The sequence below is a fragment of the Elephantulus edwardii genome, unplaced genomic scaffold (genome assembly GCF_000299155.1).
Source record: "Elephantulus edwardii isolate Elephantulus edwardi_28Jun2011 unplaced genomic scaffold, EleEdw1.0 scaffold00259, whole genome shotgun sequence".
Taxonomy (NCBI): Eukaryota; Metazoa; Chordata; class Mammalia; order Macroscelidea; family Macroscelididae; genus Elephantulus; species Elephantulus edwardii.
In genome coordinates this window covers 3244962-3268288 of record NW_006400009.1, presented here as the reverse complement: position 1 = coordinate 3268288, position 23327 = coordinate 3244962, and the positions used below count along the sequence as shown (strand labels likewise).

At 41.4% G+C, this 23327-nt stretch overlaps 1 protein-coding gene across 1 annotated transcript in view; it reads left to right on the top strand.

Annotated features, from left to right (window-relative positions):
• Positions 1-23327, top strand: part of KLHL3 (kelch-like family member 3) — a 177903-nt gene that overhangs the window by 8030 nt on the left and 146546 nt on the right. The window contains exon 2 of the mRNA XM_006899495.1: positions 13372-13491. Within this exon, the coding sequence (XP_006899557.1) occupies positions 13372-13491 (120 nt within the window). The remainder of the gene's footprint in view (positions 1-13371; positions 13492-23327) is intronic.

The window sequence follows — 23327 nt, the reverse complement described above, 5'->3', positions numbered from 1 at the left end:
AAAGGACACGTCCTAAAAAGGGTTTTACTGCATTCAGCTTTGTCTTAGTGTAGCTTGGAGTTGTTTTGCCTTCGTTAGTGACTTTGCCTCTTTTTAGCTCTTTCTCTTCTGTATAGCTTGAACATAATCTACTCTGGCCCCATCTGCTCCAGTATCTGAAGGTAGTCACCTTTAAAGAAGTACAGTCCATAGCTGTATGAATTTTATTTATCTTTCCTGAAGACTTTCAGAGTAGATAGAATTTCTAACCTTCAGCAGCATTTCTCAGACATCTCTTTCTTCTCCTCCCCATTCTCACATGCCCTGCCTCTCTGGAGCTGCTCATTTGTCAGATCTCCCCAGTACTTCTGCATGGTCAGCCTTTTCAGAGACATTCTTGTCTCCTCCCCTGCTGGCCTGTCCTGTAGGGTCCCTACACTTCCACTTGTTGCCTGCATTTGCTCAGCAGTGGACGCAGCCTAAGAACCAACATAATAAGCAGCAACCAGTTTTCCTCTCCTTCCTCTTCTCTAGGTGATGCTGGTTCTCTCTCCCTTTTTTGATTCTGCATCACTAATGCGGGGGACTGAGTGGGCTAAGGAAGTTGGTGGGGGAACAGGACGAGACAGGAGGGGAAGTTGAGGGAGATGAAGCCACAATTATTTTAATGAGAGGAAGTGAGGAAAGACAGAACAGTCAATAGTTACATTTCACTTTATTTTTGGTCCACTCATTTATTTACTCAATTATAATTTATTGAACTCCTATTTCTGGGGCTTCGTCTGACATACTTTGGACATGTTGTATGGAGAGACAGGTCCTTGGAGAGGGACACCATGCTTGGTAGGGTGGAGGGACAGCGCAGGAGGGGAAGACCCTCTATGAGGTGGATTGATTCAGTGACTGGGGTAATCGGGATGGGTGAGTCAGAGGCAATGCGATTGGCACAGGACAGAGCATGGTTTAGGGCTGTTGTACATAGGGTCGCTATGAGTCGCAAACGACTCGATGGCACATAACAACAACAACAACATTGTGTGTCAGGGGCTAAGAATACGGGGGGAGGGAACACAACACACAATCGTAGAGCCCATGGAGTTCATATTCTAGGGGAGCAGTGATCCCGGAGCCAGCACTTACTCACTTCCAAGAACTGATTGTTAGATTTTCAGAATTTTGTGAGTTGTTTATGAAACATAGCTATTATTAAAAAGTAAATTATACAAGCCTACAAATAAGGAACTATATTTGAAGAAGTAATAAATTTTCAAAAATCACCACCTCGTACCTAGCCTGTTGTTGTTGTGAGGTGTCCTTGGGTTGAGTACGGCTCATAGCCACCCCCTGAATGGATCTGAACCCTGCCCTATCCTGTGCCATCCTCACAGTCTCTGATACACTCCAGCCCGTTGCTGCAGTCACTGTGTCAGTCCACTTGGTTGAGGGTCTTTCTCTTCTTCACTGTCCCTCCACCTTTCCAAGCATGATGTCCTGCTTCTAGGAATAGCCTCTTCTAGTAACACATGCCAAGTGTGTGAGATGAAGCTTCACTGTCCTTGCTTCGAAGGAGCACTTTAGCTTCACTTTCTCCAAAACTCTTCCTTTGACAGTCCGTGGGATATTCAGTACTCTCCTCCACTACTGCAACTCAAAGGCATCCATTTCTCCTGTCACACTTATTTTACTATTATCTATATGGGCAACCTCATAATAGATGGGAAGAAGATTGAAATTTCCCACTATTTCATCTTGTGTGGGTCCACAATTAACACTTTTGGGTACCAGCAGCCAGGAGATCTGGAGACATATTGCATTTGGAAAGTCTGCTGTCAGGGACCTCTCCAAAGTTGTAAAGAGCGATGATGTCAGTCTAAAGACTAACGTGGACCTGACTCAAGCCACAGCCTTTCCAATTACCTGCTGTGCATGTGAGAGCTCATGAATAAGGATTGTGAATAAGACAGAAGAATTGATGCCTTTGAATGTTGGTGTTGGAGAAGGGTGTTGAATATCCTATGGAATGCCAGAAGGACAAATCGATATGTCTTGGAGAAAGTGAAACCAGAGTGCTTCTTGGAGGCAAGGATGACAAAGCTTCATCTCACATATTTTGGGCATGCTGCTTGGGGAGTCTATTTCCTGGAAAGGGACATAATGCGTGGAAAGGTGGAGGGTTAGTGAAAGAGAGGAAAAGCCTCAACCAGATGAATTAACACAGCAACTACAACAATGGGCTCAAGTGTGTCAGAGATGAGGATGGTGCAGGATAAGTCAGAGCTCAGATCTCTTGTGCATAGAGTCTCTGTGAGTCATATTCTACTCCAAGGCACTTAGCAACAACAACAGTGATTTTGAGGCTGCATCTTTGTTTTGGTGAAGCATGAACACAATAAAATGATGTGTTAGGATGTGGCTGATGCCTCTACCCAAGTCCACACATTTCCGTGATATCACATTGGTAGTTTTAAAGTTGTCATGATGCAAGTGTTTTAAACCAGGACAACGAGAGAATGCTGCAAATTAGACTTTCCCTCACCAAGCAATTGTTAAACATTTAACAGTTAAGCACATACTCGGGGAGACAGATAAGAGGTAATTACAGTATAATACAGAGGGAAGCACAGCATCTTGTGGGAAGATAGAAGAGGGAACCCGATCTAGTGGATAGTGGAGAAAGACAGGGAAGTTTTCCAGGAAGAGACTTGAAGGACATGTAGAAACTAGCTAAACATATGGCAGAGTAGGTGGGAATGAAAAGTGTTTTTCACACAGACAAAGTCCCGTCAGGCAGGAGAGACTGGTGTATTTCGGCAGTTGCAAGTATTTGAATATTTGTATTTTAATAACAAGACCTATTTAGAGCAGCAATTAGATTACAGAGAACCAGGGTAAATCTTTAAAATCTAGTCCGAGTCTTAAAGATGAACCAGTAAAAGGTTTCAAGTAGGACTTGCCTTGTCCACCTCCTCAAGGTCATTTGGTTCTGGGAACAGGTTATTGTAATCTAAGCAAGAGACCTCAACTGAGATGGCTATAGTAGTATTCGTGAGAAGGCAGTGACGGAGATTAAAGGCCAGAACTGATAGGTTGTTGTTATGTGCTGTCGAGTCAACTCCGACTCACAATGACCCTTTGTGCAACAGCTCTGAACTGTGCTCTATATTGAGCTGATTTCATCGTCTCTGATACACCTACCTCCATTATTCCAGGCACTCAGTCAATCCATCTCATCCAGGGTCTTCCTGTCTTTTACTGTCCCTCCACCCTTCCAAGCATGATGTCCCCCTCCAAGGACTGGTCCCTCCCTGCAACATGCCCAAAGTATGTCAGACAGAGCTTCAAAATCCTTGCTTCCAAGGAGCAACCTGGTTTCACCCTCTCTAGGACAGAGCTGTTTGTTCTCTTATCCGTCCATGATATATTCAATACTCTTCTTGAGCATCACAACTCAAAGGCCTCGATTCTTCTTCTATCATCCTTAGTCATTGTCCAGCTTTCTGATGCATAGGAAGTAATTGTGAAGACCATGGCCTGAGGTGCACCTTAGTCTGATAGGCGTGGTGCCTAAATGTGAGGAGTGGAGAGAGTGGGGAGATGATACCTCAGTTTCTGACAGGTAAGTTTCTGGTGGTGGCTTATTACTCTGATATGGAGATACAGAAAGATCTTGAAGGAGGATGGGCAGCATCAGTTTTGCATATATTGAGAATGTGTTACCTGTGCACAATCTAGGAAGGAAAGTCATATAAGTCATTTAGCTATATGGATTTGGACTTTAGTGAGTAGAAGAAAACAGAAAAAAAGGCTTTGGGGGTAGTGTGGCATGAGAAGAAGGCCTAGAATTTAGAACTTATACATTTAAAATTTTTTTTAAAAAAGAAAGTTTTGGTAGGTGACTTGTTATACACTCCCTAGCATATCCCTACTTCCATGACCACCATCTTTCTGATACATTTTTATAGCATTTATACTTCATACTTTGTGTGTTATGACTTATGATTTCACTATGAAGGCCAACTCTATTTTCTTAACAAAATTAATGGATAAAAGCTTTAACCAGGGTTAGCTAAGCTGTATAAAGAGTCCTCAGACACATATTTGTTGTTGTTATGTACCATCGAGTCAAAACGGATCCTCTGGTAGGCCTGCAGAGGCAGATAATTGCACAGGGGGAGATTGCCTATCTTTCTCCTGTGGAGCAGCTGGTGAATTTGAACCATGTGCCTTTGGCATTACAGCACAGTTTCTTGCCACTAGGCCACCAGAGCTCCCTACGCTCTTATAAGAGTTCTTTAGACACATATAAAAGTTCTTTATCTCTATGAAAAGACAATCCAGTGTGAGGAGGGTCTGTAGCTAGTTTTGTATGCTGTGCAAAAGTAATCAATTACAGATAGTATTCTATGTACCAGTTGATTACAGACCAGGGATACTAAGGGAATTAAGAGAAGGAAGACATTGTTGTTGTTAGGTGCCATCGAGTTGAGCACGACTCATAGCAACCCTATGAACAAAACATCTGAACCCTGTTCTATCCTGCACCATCCTCACACTTCCATTGCAACAGTCACCATATCAATCCACCTGATTGATGGTCTTTCTCTCCTTCACTGACCCTCCACCCTTCCCAACATCATGTCCCTCTTCAAGGAATAGCACCTCCTAGCAACATGTGCAAAGTATGTGAGGTGTAGTCTCATCATCGCCTCCAAAGAGCATTCCAATTTCTCCCTCTCCAAGACCTATCTGTTTGTTCTCTTGGCTGTCCATGGGATGTTCAGTGCTCTTCAACACCACAGCTCAAAGGCATCAATTCTTTTTCTGGCATCCTTATTCATTGTCCAGCTCTCAGATGCATAGCTAGTAATTGGAAAGACTATGGCCTGAATTAGATGCACCTTAGTCTTCAAACTGACATCACTACTCCTCAATAATTTGGAAAGGTCCCTAGCTGATTACTTAGGATTAAAATACTCAGGAGATTTTACAGAGGAGGCAAAGCTTAGCTGGTCCTTGAAGAACAAGTATTTAGATTATGATGCAGGGAGAGGAAGATGAATCTGTTTGGAAGGGATAGTTCATATGTGTGGTGCATAATAGATACTCATTAAATATCTGAGTGGGGGATACAACTGGCATTTAGGCTTGGTGCAGGTATGATCACAGCGATCCTATGGACAATAGATCTTAATCCTGTCCTGTCCTGTGCCATCCTCACTATCTGACACACTCACGCCTATTGCTGTTGTCACTGTGTCAATCCATCTGGTTGAGGATCTTCCTCTCCTTTCCTGTCTCTCCACCTACCAAGCAGGATGTCCTTCTCCAAGGAACAGTCTTTCCTGGGAACATGCAAAGGAGTACCTAGTAGGCAAGAATCATCTCTGTTTTCAAGGCAGCTGAATTTCAAGTTATTAAAGTCCTTTGGAAAGGAATCTTACATAGGTACTCTCTCCTATATAAAGGTTCCAATATATAGAACCAAGTATAATGGTTGTGGATTCAAGAAAGATGAAGTCATTGACACTTTCAATCTTTCCCCCATCTATCTTTTTTCCCCCTACATCTATCTTGATCTTGCCTATTGGTCAAGTGGCTAGGATTTTTGTTTTCTTGATGTTGGGATGCAATCTGTATTGAAGGCTGCAGTCTTTGATCTTCTGCAGCTAGTACTTCAAGTCCTTTTTCTTTTCTGCAAGCAAAATTGTGTCATCTGCATACTGAAGGTTATTGCTGAGTCTTCCTCCAATCCTGATGTCACATTCTTCTTCACAGAGACTAGCTTCTTGAATCATCTTTTCCACATATGAATTAAATAGGTATGGAAAATGGATATAGCCCTGACACACACCTTTCTTAATTTTAAACCATGTGGTGTTCCTTTGTTCTGCTTACACAATAACCTCTTAGTCTAGGTATAGGTTTCACACGAGCACAATTAGGTGTTCTAGAATTCCCATTCTCAATGTTAGCAGTCAGGAGATTAGGAGACATATTGCACTAGGAAAGTCTGTAGTCAGAAACCTTTCAATTATTGATGAGCAATGATGTCATTTTAAGGACTAAGGTGCACTTGATTCAGGCCATAGTCTTTCCAATCATTTGCTACGTGTCTGAGAACTGGACAATGAATAAGGATAACAGAAGAAGAATTTATGCTTTTGAGTTGTGGTGCTGGAGAAGAGTACAGAATATCCCATGGACTGCCAAAAGAAGAAATAGATATGTCTTGGTACAGCTAGAATGCTCCTTGGAGGCAAAGATGATGTAGCTTCATCTCACATACTTTGGGCATATTGCTAGGAGAAGTTATTCCTTGGAGAGGGACAACGTGCTTGGAAAGGTAGAGGAGTGGTAAAAGAGAGGAAGACCCTCAACTAGGTGGATTGACACAGTGACGACAGCAATGGGCTTAAGTGTATCAGAGTTAGTGAGGATGACACGGGATAGGACGGGGTTCAGACCTGTGGTTCAGAGGGTTGCTATGAGTCATACTCAACTTGATAGCACTTAACAATGACCACAACAATATATAGCACAAATGGAAACAGAGAGTTCTGAATGAGCCTTTAGCATATCACATTCATGGTTCCCCAAGAGACTTCTGGGAATGGCAAAGGTTCACCAGAGACAAACATGTGGCTGTTGCTGTTATTGCTGTGTACTGTTGAGTCAGAACCAACCCAGAGCTGACCCTCCTGCAGGTTTTCAGTGGCAGCTAATCTCACAGAAGGAGATTGCCATCCTTCTCCCGCTGAACATTTGGTGGATTTGAACAGTGTGCCTTTGGGATTGCAGCACAGCTTCTTGTCACTGGGCCATAATGAGGCTCTAAAAGATGTGCTCAACGTGACCATTTAAAAGGATCACTTTAGCACTCATGTATAGGAAGCACCTGAAGGGAGACTCTCTGGAGTGGGGAACAGCAGGCCTCTGTCATGGTCTAGGATGGGGAAAAAGAAGCAGAAGGGTCAGAAGGCAGATCTATGGCAGTGTTTGTTTCTTTTTCTTATTAATAATTTTTAAAATTAATTTTAATGAAAATTTACAGAGACTTTGGATTTCCATTAATTCATTGTTGCACTTTTCTCCCTTCCCACCCCTTCCCCACAGTACACTCTTCTCTTTGAAAAGTAAAATAAAAATTCTTTCATTGCTTTACAATCCCTCCCCCCAGGTCCACTTCACTATGCAGCCTTCATTCTGGACTCCTGTCATGACAATAATACCTAGTCACACATCCATTTTAAACTCCCTCATCTGTTTCAATGCAGTATACATTATTTATCTCATCTTTCTCAGTCTCTCCCCAACCCCGAGGTCAGTCCCATTTTACAACAGTGGCACTATGTAGTATCTTATCTGTCCCTTTGTGACTGAGATATTTCATACAGCATAATGTCCTCCAGGGTCACCCATTTTGAATAATATTGCATGAGTTCCTTGTTTTTCAATGCAGCATAGTATTCCATTGGGTGAATATACCACAGCTTCTCTATCCATTCATTTGTTGATGGGCGCTTAGGTTGTTTCCAACTCCTTGCTATTGTGAACAAAACTGCAATAAACATGGGTGTGCATATATCTGCTTGGGTGGCAGTTATGGTCTCTTTGGGGTATATTCCCAGTAGTGGAATTGCTAGGTCAAATGGTATTTATATTTTCAACCTTTTGAGAAAGCGCCACACCACTTTCCACAGTGGTTGCACCATTTTACACTCCCACCAACAGTGAATAAGGGCTCCAGTTTCTCCACAATGTCACCAGCATTTGTTGCTTGCTGTTCTGTTAAATTTTGCTATTCTTACTGGGGTGAGATGGTATCTCATAGTTGTTTTGATATGGCAGTAATTTTACTGGCTGTGAGACTAGATGACTTCTTGAATGCGATCCATGAGTATCTGTGAGAGTATGAGGTATATTTGATATAACTTCCAATACTTTCTGTGGCCTTTTTACCTGTGAGACTAGAGGAGTCATTCACCACAATGGGCCCAACAGGGTGCCGTCTGTTTCAGATGAGTCTGTTTAATAATAACAGATTGTAATTTACGTTAAAACCAAGTTGGAACTGATTCATAGCTGACCATCCAGTGGGTTTTCAGAGACAGTAAATTACACAGAAGGAACTCGCCCATCTTTCTCCCATGTAGCAGCTGGTGGATTCGAACTGGAGTCTGATAAGGTTGTACAACAGCTCCTTCCCACGACACCACCAGAGCTCCCTAATAATTGGAGAGTGTATGTGAAATCAATAAAGTCATTGAGCCGGAGATCTGGTGGTTAGACAAAGTTGACTGTTTTGGTGTGTCCTGATTTTGCTGCAGGTCAGTAGAAAATAGCTTACATGGTCATTTCTGTATATTTCTTTAACAAAGAACAATGATTCTACCTTGCTCATACTTTTTCCCCAGCATGTATGATTGGTGACCCATTTGACTCTTAAATATAGCTCAATTTTAGAGTGTCTTGGGGAGTCTGGATATCTGGGCATAGATGAAAGCATCTTTGTTCAGTAGCCAGGGCTTCAGGTCCAGTGGAAAGGTGTACTGGAAACTGACACTGACTATGGGGAGAATTTTATGGGTTGCACCTCTTGATAGATCATGAAACCCTGAAGGGTGAATTATCTCAGTTGGGTTGGTTGGGGATTCCTGAAACCATATGTGATTTGAATAGGGACTGAGGCATAAGGGAAGATAAAATCTGAAAGTCAGTCTTTGCTTTTTGGAGAAATTAACCACTTTGTGGTTGGAGGAAGGTAATTTGCTGACGAATGCTTCTCAGCCAAAAATGTCTTGTGACTGAGTCTGCTCAGAGAAGTATGTATATGTGTGTCTGATTTTTCACTCCCGTTAGGCTGAAATAACAGCCTCAGACCTTGGACTTAAACAAGAGAGTAGTGATATGCCTCTGTGTGTGGTTGTTGTTTTTTTTTGCCTCTGTTTTATAGGTGGGAACAGAGGCATTCACTAGCATTGACTGGGATCACGAACTGAACATTCTGAGGATTAGGAACTCAGTAGTGCAGAGATGGAGGTGTTGGGTCAAAATAAGACCTAGTATGAATAAAGGGAGAAAAGTTTAAGGGAGGTAATAGTGAAATCCTACAACTCAGGGCCCAAGTTTGTGATCGTAGGCTGAGATCTCTGTGCATATGCATGTATTTGCATACAGGTATGATATTGCTGAAAGACACAGGCTGTGGTGGAAATATCTTGAGTTTCAAATAAAGAAGACCTGAACTCAGATCTCATCTTGCCTCAAACTTTCTCTTTCCTTATCAGGCACCCTACCTAGGTCAGTGCGCCGTCTACAAGGCTGTACCTTCCAGATCCTAGCGACTCAGAATCCGCTCCAGGTTTCCCATATCTTCATGGAGGATCAGAGCAGGAAAACAAAGAGGGTTTCTCCTGATGCAAAGCCTTGCCTCCGCCCCAAAGGTAGAAAGCACTCAGGATGAAGATGGACAAACTAGGTGTCCTTTCTCCTGCTGCCTCTACGGTCATCAGCAAGTCACTTGCTCTTTCATAGAGACTTGAGTGCAAATTGTTGAATTCTAATTTGTTGGCAATAGACAATCTATTTCTGAGACATATTGTACATAAAACGTATTATTCAGAAGCCTCATTATTGGACTGTCTTGGAAGATTGGACAGTGTAGAGTAGGAGAACAAGGGAGAGCAAGCTTTCCTCTGAATCACTAACCACATCAGAGATTATTGTTAATACTTCCAGAAGAACTTTATTTGTCTACACTTATTCTAGATCTGTAAAATCAATAATAATATGCCCAGTGGGCTTTTATGAACTCCAATATTACTAGTTCCTTGTCAAAACCCTCCAGTGGTCCCCTGATCTATATAAAATTATACTTTCACATTATGGCTGTTAAGACCATCTATAATTTGACGCTTCAATGACTTATTCAGGGTGTTAGAGTTTCTAGATTTATCCTAGGATTGTGAGTATGGGTTAATATCATAAAAGATATAAATTTCCTTAGCTGCATTAACAGATTTAAGGAGGAAAAATCATCTCATTATATGCACAGAGACATTTGATAACATTTAGTTTAACTATGATAAAAATCTTAATTAAAAATAAAGGGGAATTTTCTTGATCTGATGAAGAATATCTAAAAGAATCCCAGAAAATACATATACTTGGGAAACATTGGAAACATCTTCAAAACCAGGAATATGGTAATAATATTGGTTAGGTGTGCATCAGGGATGCGTTCTGTCTCCATTTCTTTTCACTCTATATGCACAGCAGATCATTTGGAAAGCTGGGCTTTATGAGGAGGAAGGTAGCATCAAGATGACACAACCTTGCTTGCTGAAACTGAAGAGAACCTGAAGCACTTACTACAGAAAGTCAAAGACAGTAGTCTTCAATATGGATTAAAACTCAACATCAAGAAGACAAAGATTCTCACCACTGGGCCGATTGGTAGCACCATGTTAGGTAGAGGAAAGATTGAGATTGTTAACAATTACAGCTTGCTTAGTGCCACAATCAACACTCTTGAAACCAGCTGTCAGGAAAACAAAAGATGAATTGTACTGGGAAAATCTGTCAGGGACCTCTCCAGAGTACTCAAATGCAACGATGTCAGTCCAGAGACCAAGGTGTGCCTAATCCAGGCCATGGTCTTTGCAATTACTTGATATATACATCAGAGAGCTGGACAATGACTAAAAATGACAGAAGAAACATTGATGTCTTTGAGTTGTGGTGCTGGAGAAGAGTCTTGAACACACCATGAACTGCCAAAAAAACAAATAGGTCTGTCTTGGAGAGAGTGAAACCAAGTTTCCCCTTGGAGGCTAGGATTTGAAGCTCCATCTCACATACTTTGGGCACATGGCCAGGAGGAACTGATCCTTGGAGAAGGACGTCATGGTCAGAAGGATGAGATGGATTGATACAGTAAATGGGGCAACGAGCAGTGGTGTGTCAGACTCCGTGAGATTGGCTCAGAACAGTGCAGGTTTCTGTGTTCGCAGATAGAAATAATGCCACGAAGATGCTAATTCTATCCAAATTGTTCCGTAGATTCAGTGCAGTTTCTGTCAAAGTCTTGTCAGAGATTTTTTTAGTACTTGACAGGCTAATACTAAAATTTATGTGAAAGACTAAGAAATGAAATGAGAATCAGGTTTTGGGATTGGCCCTATCAGAGAGCAGGCCTTATTGCAAATCTACACAAGTGATGTTCTTGCACCATCCTTACAATCTCTGATATACTGAAGCCCGTTGCTCCCAAAGTATGTGAGAAGTTTCACTATCCTTGCCTCTAATGTTGAGGAAAGGATACTAACCAGAAAAGATGATGTTTGTGGACTTCTTTATAAATCTTTACTGGGTCTTCCTCTTCCTAATCACATTTTCTACACTGACGTTTTCTGTACCCTTGTAAACACACACTCCAGTAATCTGCATCTCTTGATTTTTATCTTCTTGTGCACAGTTAACATTTTTGCACCCAGAATTGAAACAATCTTCAAGTTCAGATGTTCATGGTTTATGTGTACTGTACTGAATGTAGGGCAGAAAACCAAAGAGGAATCTGTGTAGTCAGATGAGCTGTGGGTCTATATCGTCCAGCTTGTCTTTTAATGTTCCAGTAGTTACAAATCACAGAGTAAAATCTGCAGACTTTCTGAAACATTCTCTTCACTGTAGAAGCAAAGGAGCTCTGGTAGCCTATTGGTAAGAAGCTGCACTATAATCCCAAATGCACAAAGTTTAAATCTACCAGCTGCTCCTTGGAAGAAGGAAGGCTAACCTCCACCTGGACAATTTACTGACTCTGAAAACCCACCAGAGGACTAGCTGTGGGCTAGTTCTTACAACAAGTGACAGTGTGCCTATAGGGGGCTACAAGGGAAAGTCAGAAATTAATCTCCATGTCTCAGGGTTGGAGTAAGTCTCCAAATACTTAAAAAGAAAAAAACAACAACAAAACCAATCCAGTTGTTGATCTCATGTGTGCCAGGGAACTATGCTTTCTGAAGTTTTCATTGGCTGCAATGTTTTGGAAGTCGATTGCCGGGATTCTCCTCTGAGGGACTTTGAGGTAGATTGTAACCCTAAACCTTTTGGTTAATAACTGAGTACTTAACTCTTGGTACACCTGGGGACTCCTGTGCAAGTCTTGCCCAAACAGAAGAAATCCACATGCTGTGGACTTAACCTTGGAGCTGCGCAGTTCCGCCAGTTTGGGGAGAAAGATTGTGTCTCTGTTTATCCCTTTGAGCCCTCCCTCCAACTCCCAGTGAAGTTGAGACATGTTGCTCAGGAATAATTGGACAGCTAGCTGGCATCTCATGAGGATTTGGGTGTTATGTCTCTTGATTTCAGTACAGAGGACTTTGAGATTATGGGCAGCTCTTGCTAGTCACCACCTGCTCCCTGAGCCCACACAGATAGCTTTTCTTTCCATAACAGTTACAATCCCTTGCCTTCCTAAGGGATTACAGTTTTCCAAGAGCTTTTGCTCTTGTGCCACGCCACAGCCAATGTGATCTGTCTTAAGCACTAAGTTGTTCACCTGCTTCCTTCTCTGCTTAAAACCCTTTGATGACTTCTCATTGTTTAAGAATGAAACCCAAACTCTTTAGCTTTCCTTTTAAGACCCCTTAGAAGATGGTCTCTTCTTAAAGTCTTTTCACTCAATACTGTCCTCTGTGCTTCATAGTTTTACTGAACTTCTGGTACTTCAAGCACATTTTTCTCCTTTAGGTCTTTGGACATCCCACTTCTTCTGTCATCTCCTTTTTTTACCTCTTTTCTGTTCTTCCTTTAGGTCTCAGCTTCTAGGATATTGTCTCTCCATTTGCCACGCTGTGATAGCTGCCTGTCATGTCGGCTTCTGCAGCTCCCCCTGAATGATGACTCTCATGTTTAAATGTTTGCTCAGCTTTCTCCTCCATTGAACGCTAAGCTTTTTGAGGACAGGGACTGTGCCTTGTTTACTGCTGTATTTCTCTAGATTTAACTATACAGCCTGGCACATCTCATTCTCCACTAAATAGTTGCTGAGTGAACGAAGACTCCTGTGAAATGAGTGATGAAGGGTTTCGTCCCATTTACCTCATTTTATGGGTGGGAGAAAGGACTTCCCACAAAGTCAAACACAAGTACCTGTTAGGAGAGGCTGATCCAGAGCCTGGCCTCCTCCAGAGAAATGTACTTTTTTATTGGCAGTTCCTGCAGCTCATGCCTTACTCAACACATCTCCTCCCTTGGTGAGTCTGAGCTGAGAACAGGCTGGCAGAGATTCCCCCAGGTGGGTGGGTGAACGCAGGGGCTTATGACAGTCGGATGAGTGGATTTACCAATGTGTGATTCTCTCTTTCCTCTCCATTCCCTTCCTGTTCGCAGCATCAAGCCAAGCTCCCAGCCCCCTGTGCAGGCTGGGGACGACGACAAGGACCAGAGGACCATCACTGTCAACCCTGCCCACATGGGGAAGGCGTTCAAGGTTATGAATGAGCTGCGGAGGTACTTTTCCTGTCTTGCTTGTGCCCTTTCCAAGAGAACTTGCGGGGTGAGCGTCATCAGGGACTGAGAACAGAAGTCAGAACACCACCAGCTAGCGAGTTCTGACTCTTCCCCACCCACTCGCAGACAGTCACTTGGCTGATTGAGACAGAATAGTTTTGCCGGAAATCTCTTTCTCTCCTTCTCTTTCTTTCCTTTTGTATTTATTTAACACCTATCATTTTAGTGCTTAATCACAGGGGAGAAAATCCTTTATGGTTACAGCAGGTCTGCTCATAAACTTGATTTCCCATTGAACCAGCTGCTTGAGGACCAATAATAGAATGATTGCAACACCCACACATGGTTGCAGATTAAAGATTGTGAATGCCACGGATTCTCTTCCGGCCTCCCTCTCTCACTCCTTGGCCTGCACTCAGTTGGCAAGTCAGCCACATGAGTGGAAGAAAATCTAGCCCCTTAAATGCAATTTAACTCTAAAGAAAGACAGTAATTACCAATGTCCTCATCCCTTCCTGATCTAAATGGTGAGGGGTCCATGGTAAGCCTGTGTTCAGGTAAGACAGGTTCAGGGATCTTTACACATGGCCTTTTTCCACAAAGCCCTGCACAGAATCTCTTCTAATCAGATAGCTTAGTGGGTCATCTTGTCTTTGGAAGTATTTATTACTCATTCCATCTTGTTTGGGGCTGTGGTTTTATCTATCTCCTCCTTTCTCCTTTAGTTCATAAGTGAGCTCCCGCAAGGCAGGGGCTGCTTCGAGTCATCTCTGTCTCTAGCACCTGGCACTTGACAGGTACTTCATTCACTAAAGAGGCCTGGAGGCCTTGGTGAGGCCCTTGGATGAGGGTGGTTGTTGTTGTTGTTACGTGCTGTCAAGTTGCTTGTGACTCATAGTGACCCTACATGACTAGGCTAATGCAAACAACCTTTCTATAGTGGGAAGAGATGTAGTGAAGGAGGAACACACAGGTGTCTGACACCTGTGTACAATAAATATTTATTTCTCAAAGAGTGCTGTGGAAGCAAGTATGTCAGACCCAGACATCAGGGAAAGGAACAACACTTCCTTTTTTTTTCTATATTTTATTAATTTTCATAAACATTTACAGAGATTTTGGTTTCCATTCATTCATTGTTGCACTATTCTCTCTACCCTCCTCCCAGTTTGTTCTTGTCCAAATGCCACAGTGCTTGTCAAAGCCAGTTCTGATTAATCTTCTTTGTCAGTGTGTCCTTTGCCATTCCCTATCACTCCTCCCTGAGAGAGAATTCACCCTGAGTCATAAGGAAAAGGGGATGGCGTATTCTCTTAGCTACTTCCTGCTGAAAAGAGACGCTGTGGGTTTCAGGGTGAAGATCTTCTCTCACTACTCTAAAGGGCCCCTTTGGCAGTAGGAAACACATAGACTATTATGGAGATTGATTTTGGAATTTAGATGCACTCTTATTGATTGTGCTTGGCCGTACATGTTCATATCCTTGAAGATGTATCATGGGGGTGTTGCAACCTAGAAGACACAAATTTGACTAACAAGTTATAAGTACATGAGTCCAAAAATTATGGAAAAGTAAAAGAAAAGATTCTTTCATTGTTTTACAAACCCTCCCCCAGGTCCCCTCCACCATGTAGCCCTCGCTCTAGTCTCCTGTGATGACAGAAATACCTAGTTATATATCTCTTTTAAACAGTTTTCTCCCTCCTCTGTTTCAGTGCAGTATACATTATTGAACCCATCTTACTCAGTCTCTCCCCAACCCCAAGGACAGTCCCATTCTACAACAGTGGCATCATGTAATATTTGTCCTTTTGTGACTGGGATATTTCACTCAGCATAATGTTCTCCAGAGTCAACCATTTTGAATAATATTGCATGAGTTCCTTGTTTTTTAATGCAGCATAGTATTCCATTGTGCGAATATACCACAGCTTCTCTATCCATTCGTTTGTTGATGGGCACTTAGGTTGTTTCCAACTCCTTGCTATTGTGAACAAAGCTGCAATAAACATGGGTGTGCATATATCTGCTTGGATGTCAGCTATGGTCTCTTCAGGGTATATTCCCAGTAGTGGAATTGCTGGGTCAAATGGTATCTCTATTTGCAACTTTTTGAGAAAGCGCCATACTGCTTTCCACAGGGGTTGCACCATTTTACACTCCCACCAATAGTGAATCAGGGTTCCAGTTTCTCCACAACCTCGCCAGCATTTGTTGCTTGCTGTTCTGTTAAATTTTGCTATTTTGACTGGGGTGAAATGATATCTCATAGTTGTTTTAATTTGCATCTCTCTTAGGGCTAGGGATTTTGAGCATTTCTTCATGTGTTTGTTAGCCATCTGAATGTCGTCTTCGGTGAAATGCCTGTTCATATCCTGTGTCCATTTTTCTACTGGACTATAAAATTCATTACAGAAAAGCTAGGAACAACACTAGAAGTCCTAATCCACAACATAAACAGTCTTCCCAGTATCCTGGAAAAGCTACAACCAGGAGAAGATAACATAGATGAATGGGACCTTCTAAGACTCAAATCCCTATGCACATCCAAAAACTTCTCCAGTAGGGTAAAAAGGGAAGCCACTGACTGGGAAAAAGTATTCGGTAATATCATATCAGATAAGGGACTTATATCCAGAATTTAGGAACAACACTTCCTAAGGAGGGTGGTGCTAGAGCTGCATTTTGAAGGACAAAAAAAGAGTTAAAGAGATAAAGGATGGTAGGGTGAGGGGCTGGCATTCCAAGCAGAAAATATGATGTGAGCAAAGGCACACACAGCTGAAGAGGTATTCATTGAATGAGGGAATTGAACTACTTTGAACAAATGTTCATTTCCTCGTTCCTCTTCTCTGCAGGGCCTTGTCTTTGGCACTGAAAAGGAAGTTAAATTAGATTTGTCTTATGCCCCACTGCTCAATTTTTATTAGGCCTCCTGCCAGATTTCTGGAGGCTCCCCTGATAGCTGTTGTAGGCAGCGGGCAGTGCTGCTGTTCATGCCTGTGGGCAGCCTTCTCTTGTTACTGGAGAATTTATTCGTGCTGTGTTCCCTAGACACCACCGAGGCTCCTCATCAAGGTCACTTGACTGTGGTGTGTGTGTCTGTTGTCAGATTTGGGACTCCAGGCCTTGCTCCAAGGCCTTCTTATTTTGCCTCCTGTAGGTTCAGAGAAAGAGAGGAAGACTCTCAACAACATGAATTGGCACAGTGACTGCAACCATGGGCTCAAACATATAGGAGATTGTGAGGATGGTGTGTGATAGGGCAGAGTTCCAGTATGTTGTTCATAGGGTCATTGTGGTTTGGTTGACTCAACACCACAAAACAGCAACAACAGTTACCTTTAGGGACCTGTGAGAGAAGGAGCTCAGGGAGTAGATATGCACACAGAACTCCTCCCACTCTCACGTTCCATTACTACCATTCTTTCTTTTAAAAAAACCCCACCTTGCTAAAAACATCATGTGATTTCTGTGTTAAGTCTCTGTTGCTCCTGGTGGATCTTTGTCCAAAGATATTGTCTTGAGTCCTCCATTAGTCTTAATTCATCACTTGTGTGTAAATTTACATTTGCCAAAGTCCCTTCTGGAGAATATGAATTCCTTCAAAAACTTTTCTGGGGGCAAGGGGGCTCTGTAATGTAAGTGAGTTTGAAAAATGCTATATACATAAACGTGCGTGTGTATGGTAAAGATCTGGCTGCCAAGCCAAAGGGACATGGTTCAAGTCTACCAACTGCTCTATGGGAATAAGATAGGCAGTGTCCTCCTGTATACTTTACAGCTTTTGTAAACCTGCTGAAGGATCAACTATGGGTTGGTTCTGACTTGATGGCACATAGCAGCAACACTACATATAGATTACAAATTCCAAACACAGTGTCATTAAGCTAGTTTTCATTCATAGCATCTTATAGTACAGAGTAAGTCACTCACTCACCTCATTGCTGTGGAGTCAGAACTGACTCATTGCTGAACCTCCAGAGGGTTTTCTGAGGTTGGAAGTGATGTGGGAGGACATGGCCCATCTTTCTCCTGAGGTGAAGTTGAACTGGTCATATTTATGTTAGCAGTGCAAATCCCTACAACTATGCCACCAGAGCTCCCTACTGGACAGAATAGAATGATTTTAAAAAGAACTGTACATTTTTACAGAGATTGACACGTCTTTCTCCTGTAAAGTGTCTGATGAGTTCAAACCACTACATTTTTTGGTTAGCAGCCAAATGCATAACCATATAAGCATAAATGCTGAGAAGTCCTGCAATAAATAAGAAACCTGGTTTAAGAAGGTTCCTAACATCTAAAACTATATTTAAGAAGGTTTCCCACATTTATTTGACTGTGAGCAACTAGTTGTCCTTGAATTCTAATTCAGGACCTTCCCCAGGATATTAGGGTCGTCTTCACAACTAGATAGCCACGTGTCCTCCACGGTGTCTCGGTTGGGATTTGAACCTTCGCTCTTTCAGATGAAGATCATCATTTACACCACCCAGTTACTCCAATTTGAATATGGAATCTTCCATTTTATTTTTGATGTTAAGTATAGGTTGAATGGTTTGTGTAACATTTTGGGAGTACACCAGAAACGGTCCCTTGGTGACATTTTTAATCAATAATCTTGTTCTTCCTCTTTTAGTTTAGACTGTGACAAATACATGATATGCATATTATTTTGGCTGGGAAAATTTCAGTTTAGGTTTGGTTTCTTTTAATTATAAAAGGAATGCATTTAAAACTCATTGGCTACTTTATTAGTGTGATAGTAACAAGTATCATACTTTAGAGTTGCCCTTTTTATCTTTATTTTTAAATTTGAATTTAAAGAACAAAAGTTTACTTCTAGTTCTGTAGGTACCAGGGTTTCAGCTGTGTTGATTACTTCATTGTCAGTACTCGTGGGTATTCTTTACTTCCTTTGATTATAGACAATCCTTACACGTTACCTGTCTTTCTTCATATGCATGTCTGTGTCATTCTTGTCTATTATTTTTTTTATTCTGTCTTTTAAATAATGATTAGAATGAAGGTTTACAAAGCAAATTAATTTTTTCATTCAACCATTCCCACACATTTTGTTCTTTTAACATAAATTTCACTACCCACAATGTTAATTGTAATCCCCCACTTCCTCCCTCCCTGTCATTCTGATTTCCATTAATCCTTCTCTACCACTCTGTGATTTCTCGTTCTTTTGCAATATTGTGCTGATGATCATCTCCTTATTGGATATCACTTATTCCTCCACTCTTTCTTTTCTTTGAAATACATGTCTCAATTTGATTTCCCCCCCCTCTTCTAGCACTACATTGTACAAGTTTTCCTGTCACTAACTCTTCTACAACATTTTAGAAGTATATACATGAGAGTCTATTTTTGTTTTATCTTTTCCAAACAGGTCAGTGTTGTGTGTCTAGGTTTTTACATTTCCTCACATAACTCACACCAACAGTGGTTATCTATGTAGCAGTATACATAGTGGTCACAAGCATCTACTTGTGAAGCATTTGAAGCCAGACAGCCTGGTTTCAGATGTTGGCTCCAATACTTACTGGCTATGTGACTCTGGACAGGCTAATTAATCTCCTTGACTTAGTTTTTGTCATCCATAAAATGAGGCAAATAACAGTGTCAGTGTTGCTGGGGTATTAAGAGGATTAAATGAATAAAATGGTTGGGATGAAGACAACAAATGTATTACTGTTGTTAAATACTTCAGTACATGAATAAGTTTTTCCTATAGAATTAATTCCTAGATTTCAACACCAGAAAAGTCAATAAACACTTACTGAATGTATATCAGCGTCACAATAATACCTACTCTTTACCTACCTTCTTTAGGTATCATGAGGCCCAGGTACTCAGTGAACATTATACAAATACTAATTGTTATTATGAAGATGTGACAGCTGTGTTAGGTTGCAAAAATATGGCGAGAAATAAGAGAATCAAAGCCATGACTCAGTGAAGCTTGCATTCTAGTGGGGTTCAAAGAGCATATATAAGTCTAAGTGTTTTGGTGAGTATTTAAATGACTAATTTCTAAAATATAAAGAAATATGCTGGCCTAGAGGTAAGGAACTGCACTGACAACCCCACAATGGTTTAAGTCTATCTGCAGCTTTGCAGGAGAAAGATGGACAAACTCCTCTGGTGCAGTTTTTAGCCTCTGAAAATAGGTTAGTTACGATCAGATCTGACTTAAGAGCACATGACAAAAGTAACAATTTCTAAAATCTAGACTGGAATTTGTCTTCGTAATATTGAGCCTCAATCTATTTTGAAGGCTGCAGTTCTTGACCTTCTGCAGTAAGCGCTTCTTCAGGTCCACCTCAGTTTCAGCTAGCAGGGTTGTGTCACCTGCATAACGCAGATTGTTGAAGAATCTTCCTCCAATCTTGCTGTCACATTTTTCCTTATACAGCTCAGCCTCCCAGATAATCTTTTCTGCATATAGGTTGAAAAGGTATGGAGACAGGACACATCCCTGGTGTACACCCTTCCCAGTTTTGAACCATGGGTTGTTTCCTTGTTCTGTTCTGACGACTGCCTCCTGGTCCAAGTATAGGTTTCTCATTAGCATGATCAAGTGTTCTGAGATTCCCATTCTTAAAGTCAGCCACAGTTTGTTATGATCCACACAGTCTAACGCCTTTGCGTTAACTTGATTAACTGTGCGTTACTCAATGAAACACAGATAGACATTCCTCTGGGACTTCATGCTTTCAGCCAAGATCCATCTAACATTAGCTACAATATCCCTAGTACCACGACCGCTTCTAAACCCAGACTGCACTTCTGACAGTCCTCTGTTGAGAATTGGGCCAATTGACAGCATTAGGATAGATGGTGAAGAGATTGAGATAGTTAACAGCTTTAGTTTGCTTGGCTCCATAGTCAACACTCTTGGCACCAGCAACTAGGAAATGAAAAGATGTATTGCATGGGAAAGTCTGCTGTTAGGGACCTTCCAAAGTACTGAAGAGCAGTGGTGTCACTCTGGAGACTAAGACCTGATACAGACCATGGTCTTTGCAGTCACTTGCTATGCATCAGAGAGCTGGACAATGACTAGGAATGATAGAAGGAGAATTGATGCTTTTGAGCTGTAATGTTGGAGAAGAGTACTGAATATACCATGGACTGCTAAGAAAACAAACAGGTTCATCCTAGAGAGGGTGAAACCAGGCTGTTCCCTGGAGGCAAGGATTCTGAAGCTTTGTCTGACATATTTTGAATGTGTTGCAAGGAGGGACCAGTCCTTGGAGAAGGACAACATGCTTGGGAGAATGGAGGGACAGCTCAGGAGAGCAAGACTCTCTATGAGGTGGATTGATTCAGTGACTGGGGTAATCAAGGTAGGTGTGTCGGAGACAGTGAGATTGGCACAAGATAGAGCAGGATTTAGGGCTGTAGAACATAGGGTCGCTATGAGTTGCAGGCGACTAGACAACACATAGCAACAACAACAACAGAGTGGAATAATGACGCTTGGAGAAAAAGGAATTATAAATAGACACTATTGATTTGGGAGAGTTTGGTGAGAACTGGAGAGAGCCAGGGACATGCATTTTATGATTTGGGTCTGAATTTGCCATCCATGGTTTAAGCTAATGGAATGTTGCATGATATCCAGGGCCTGAGGCTATTTTTTGCATTGTTTTTATGTCTCTCTTTCCCCTTCCACTCAGTTTTAAACTATTTTAGCACAAGCACACATGTTCTTTGCAATTTATGAATCACACAATTCATGAGTTTCCTATTCTTTTTAATTCCAGTGTAGAGAATGGCTGTTGGCATAGTAACTGCCCAGCCTTCCTCCTCCTTTGGCACTTTGCTGATCTGCTCTGGTCAGACCACAACTGCTTCCGGGCAGCAGAGCTCGCTAATGGCTCTTTGGCTTCTGACTTATCATCCGGCTGGGGAGTGGGGATGCAATTGCTTGTTGGAATAGAACACTCTGACCAGGCTTGAAAAGGCAGGGGCAGGCAGGATGCAGCAATCAATGAGTGTTTAGAATCAAAAGACATCCTTACCAATGTCATCTTGACTGTTTCAACCTCTTATTTCACCACTGCAAACAACTCTTAGCTAACCTCCCCCTTATTTTTTTTTTTATGGTCTGCCACTATGTTATCATGTCTTCTTAATATATTGCTTTCTGTATTTATTTTTTATTAACAACTTTTTTTAGTTGATGACATATCTACAGTTTACCCATTTGAATATACACTTTTGTGCTTGTTAATATAGTCACAAAATGGTACAGCCATCATCACAACATTCCTTCTCTACCTTGGCAACCATTAATCTACTTTGTCTAGACAAACTTATCTATTCTGGACATTTTACATAAATGGAATCAAATGTATGGTATTATGCCCTCTGTTAATGCATGTTACAGTATGAATCGGTATTTTACTTAATTTTAGGTGATGATTGTGGTAAAATATAAGCAACATAAAATTTGCCCTTTTAACTATTTCAAGTGGTTAAAATCTAGTAGAATTGATCACATTAACAGTGCTGTGTAACTATCTCCACTGTTTATTTCCAAAAGTTTACAGAAACTCTGTACTCAATAAATAACATCTTTTATTTCTTTGCTTCCTTCTATGCATATGGTACATTTTATGTATCCATTCGTTGGTTAGTGGACATTTGGGTTTTTTCTACTCTGTATTATGAAAAGTACTGCTGTCAACATTTGTGTATAAATTTTTGTGTAAACATGTTTTAGTTTCTTTTGAGTTGGGACCCACCTAAGAAGTGGGATTGCTGGATCCTATGATTGATTATTCTATATTTAACCTTTTGAAGAACTACCAGACTCTTCTCCAAAGGAGTGAAACCATTTTACTTTTCTACCAGCAATGTGTGAAGTTTCCAGTTTCTCCACACTCTCACCATCACTTGTTATTACCTGTCTTTTCATTACTGTGATTGTGTACTGTACAGTCTGAACCAACCCATCGCCTTCAGTGGGTTTTCAGAGGCAGTTAATAGTATGAGAAGAGATGGCCCATCCTTGTCCCAAGGAGCAGCTGGTGGCCTCAAACCGTGTGCTTTTGGGATTGCAGCACGGCTTCTTGCCACTAGACCACCAGAGCTCCCTGTCTTTTTATTAAGCCCTTATTAATGGATATGAAGTGAGCTCTGGAGCCATAGTCCATAGGGAGCTGCACTGCTATCCTAAAGGTTACACTTCTCTGGTTGTTCAAATCAGAAGAGGATGGACAATCTTCTCCCATGTGATCTTTAGTTTCAGAAATTTAATGACAGTTCCCAACAGCAATGAGCCAATTTGTTGTTGAATGGATATGAAGTGGTATCATTATCATTAACCTGGTGGTCAGTGTTGAGTCAGTTTAGGCTTGACAGAAATGAGGTTGAGTGACTAGCAATGCTGAACGTTGTTTCATGTGTTTATTAGCAATTTTCTTTATTTTCACTGGGGAAATTAGTAGTCCTTTGCCAATGTTTAAATTGGGCTATTTGTATTTTTTATTGTTGTACAAGTTCTTGATATTTCTAAACTCCCATGGGTACTCTTTTCACGGTTTAAAAATATTTCTTTTTAATTGTGGTGTTAATGGAAGTATACAGAAAAATTGAGTTTTCTTTTTTTTTCTTCTTATTATTATTAAATTTTATTAGTTTCAATGAACATTCACAGGGATTCTGGGCTTTCACTCCTTCATTGCCGCACCATTCTCTCCACCCCCCTCCCCAGTTTGTTCTTCTTCCCCGCCATCCGAATGTCTGTTTTAATTGTCCAATTGCCACAGTGCTTGTCAAAGTCAGTTCTGATTAATCTCCTTTGTCGGTGTGTC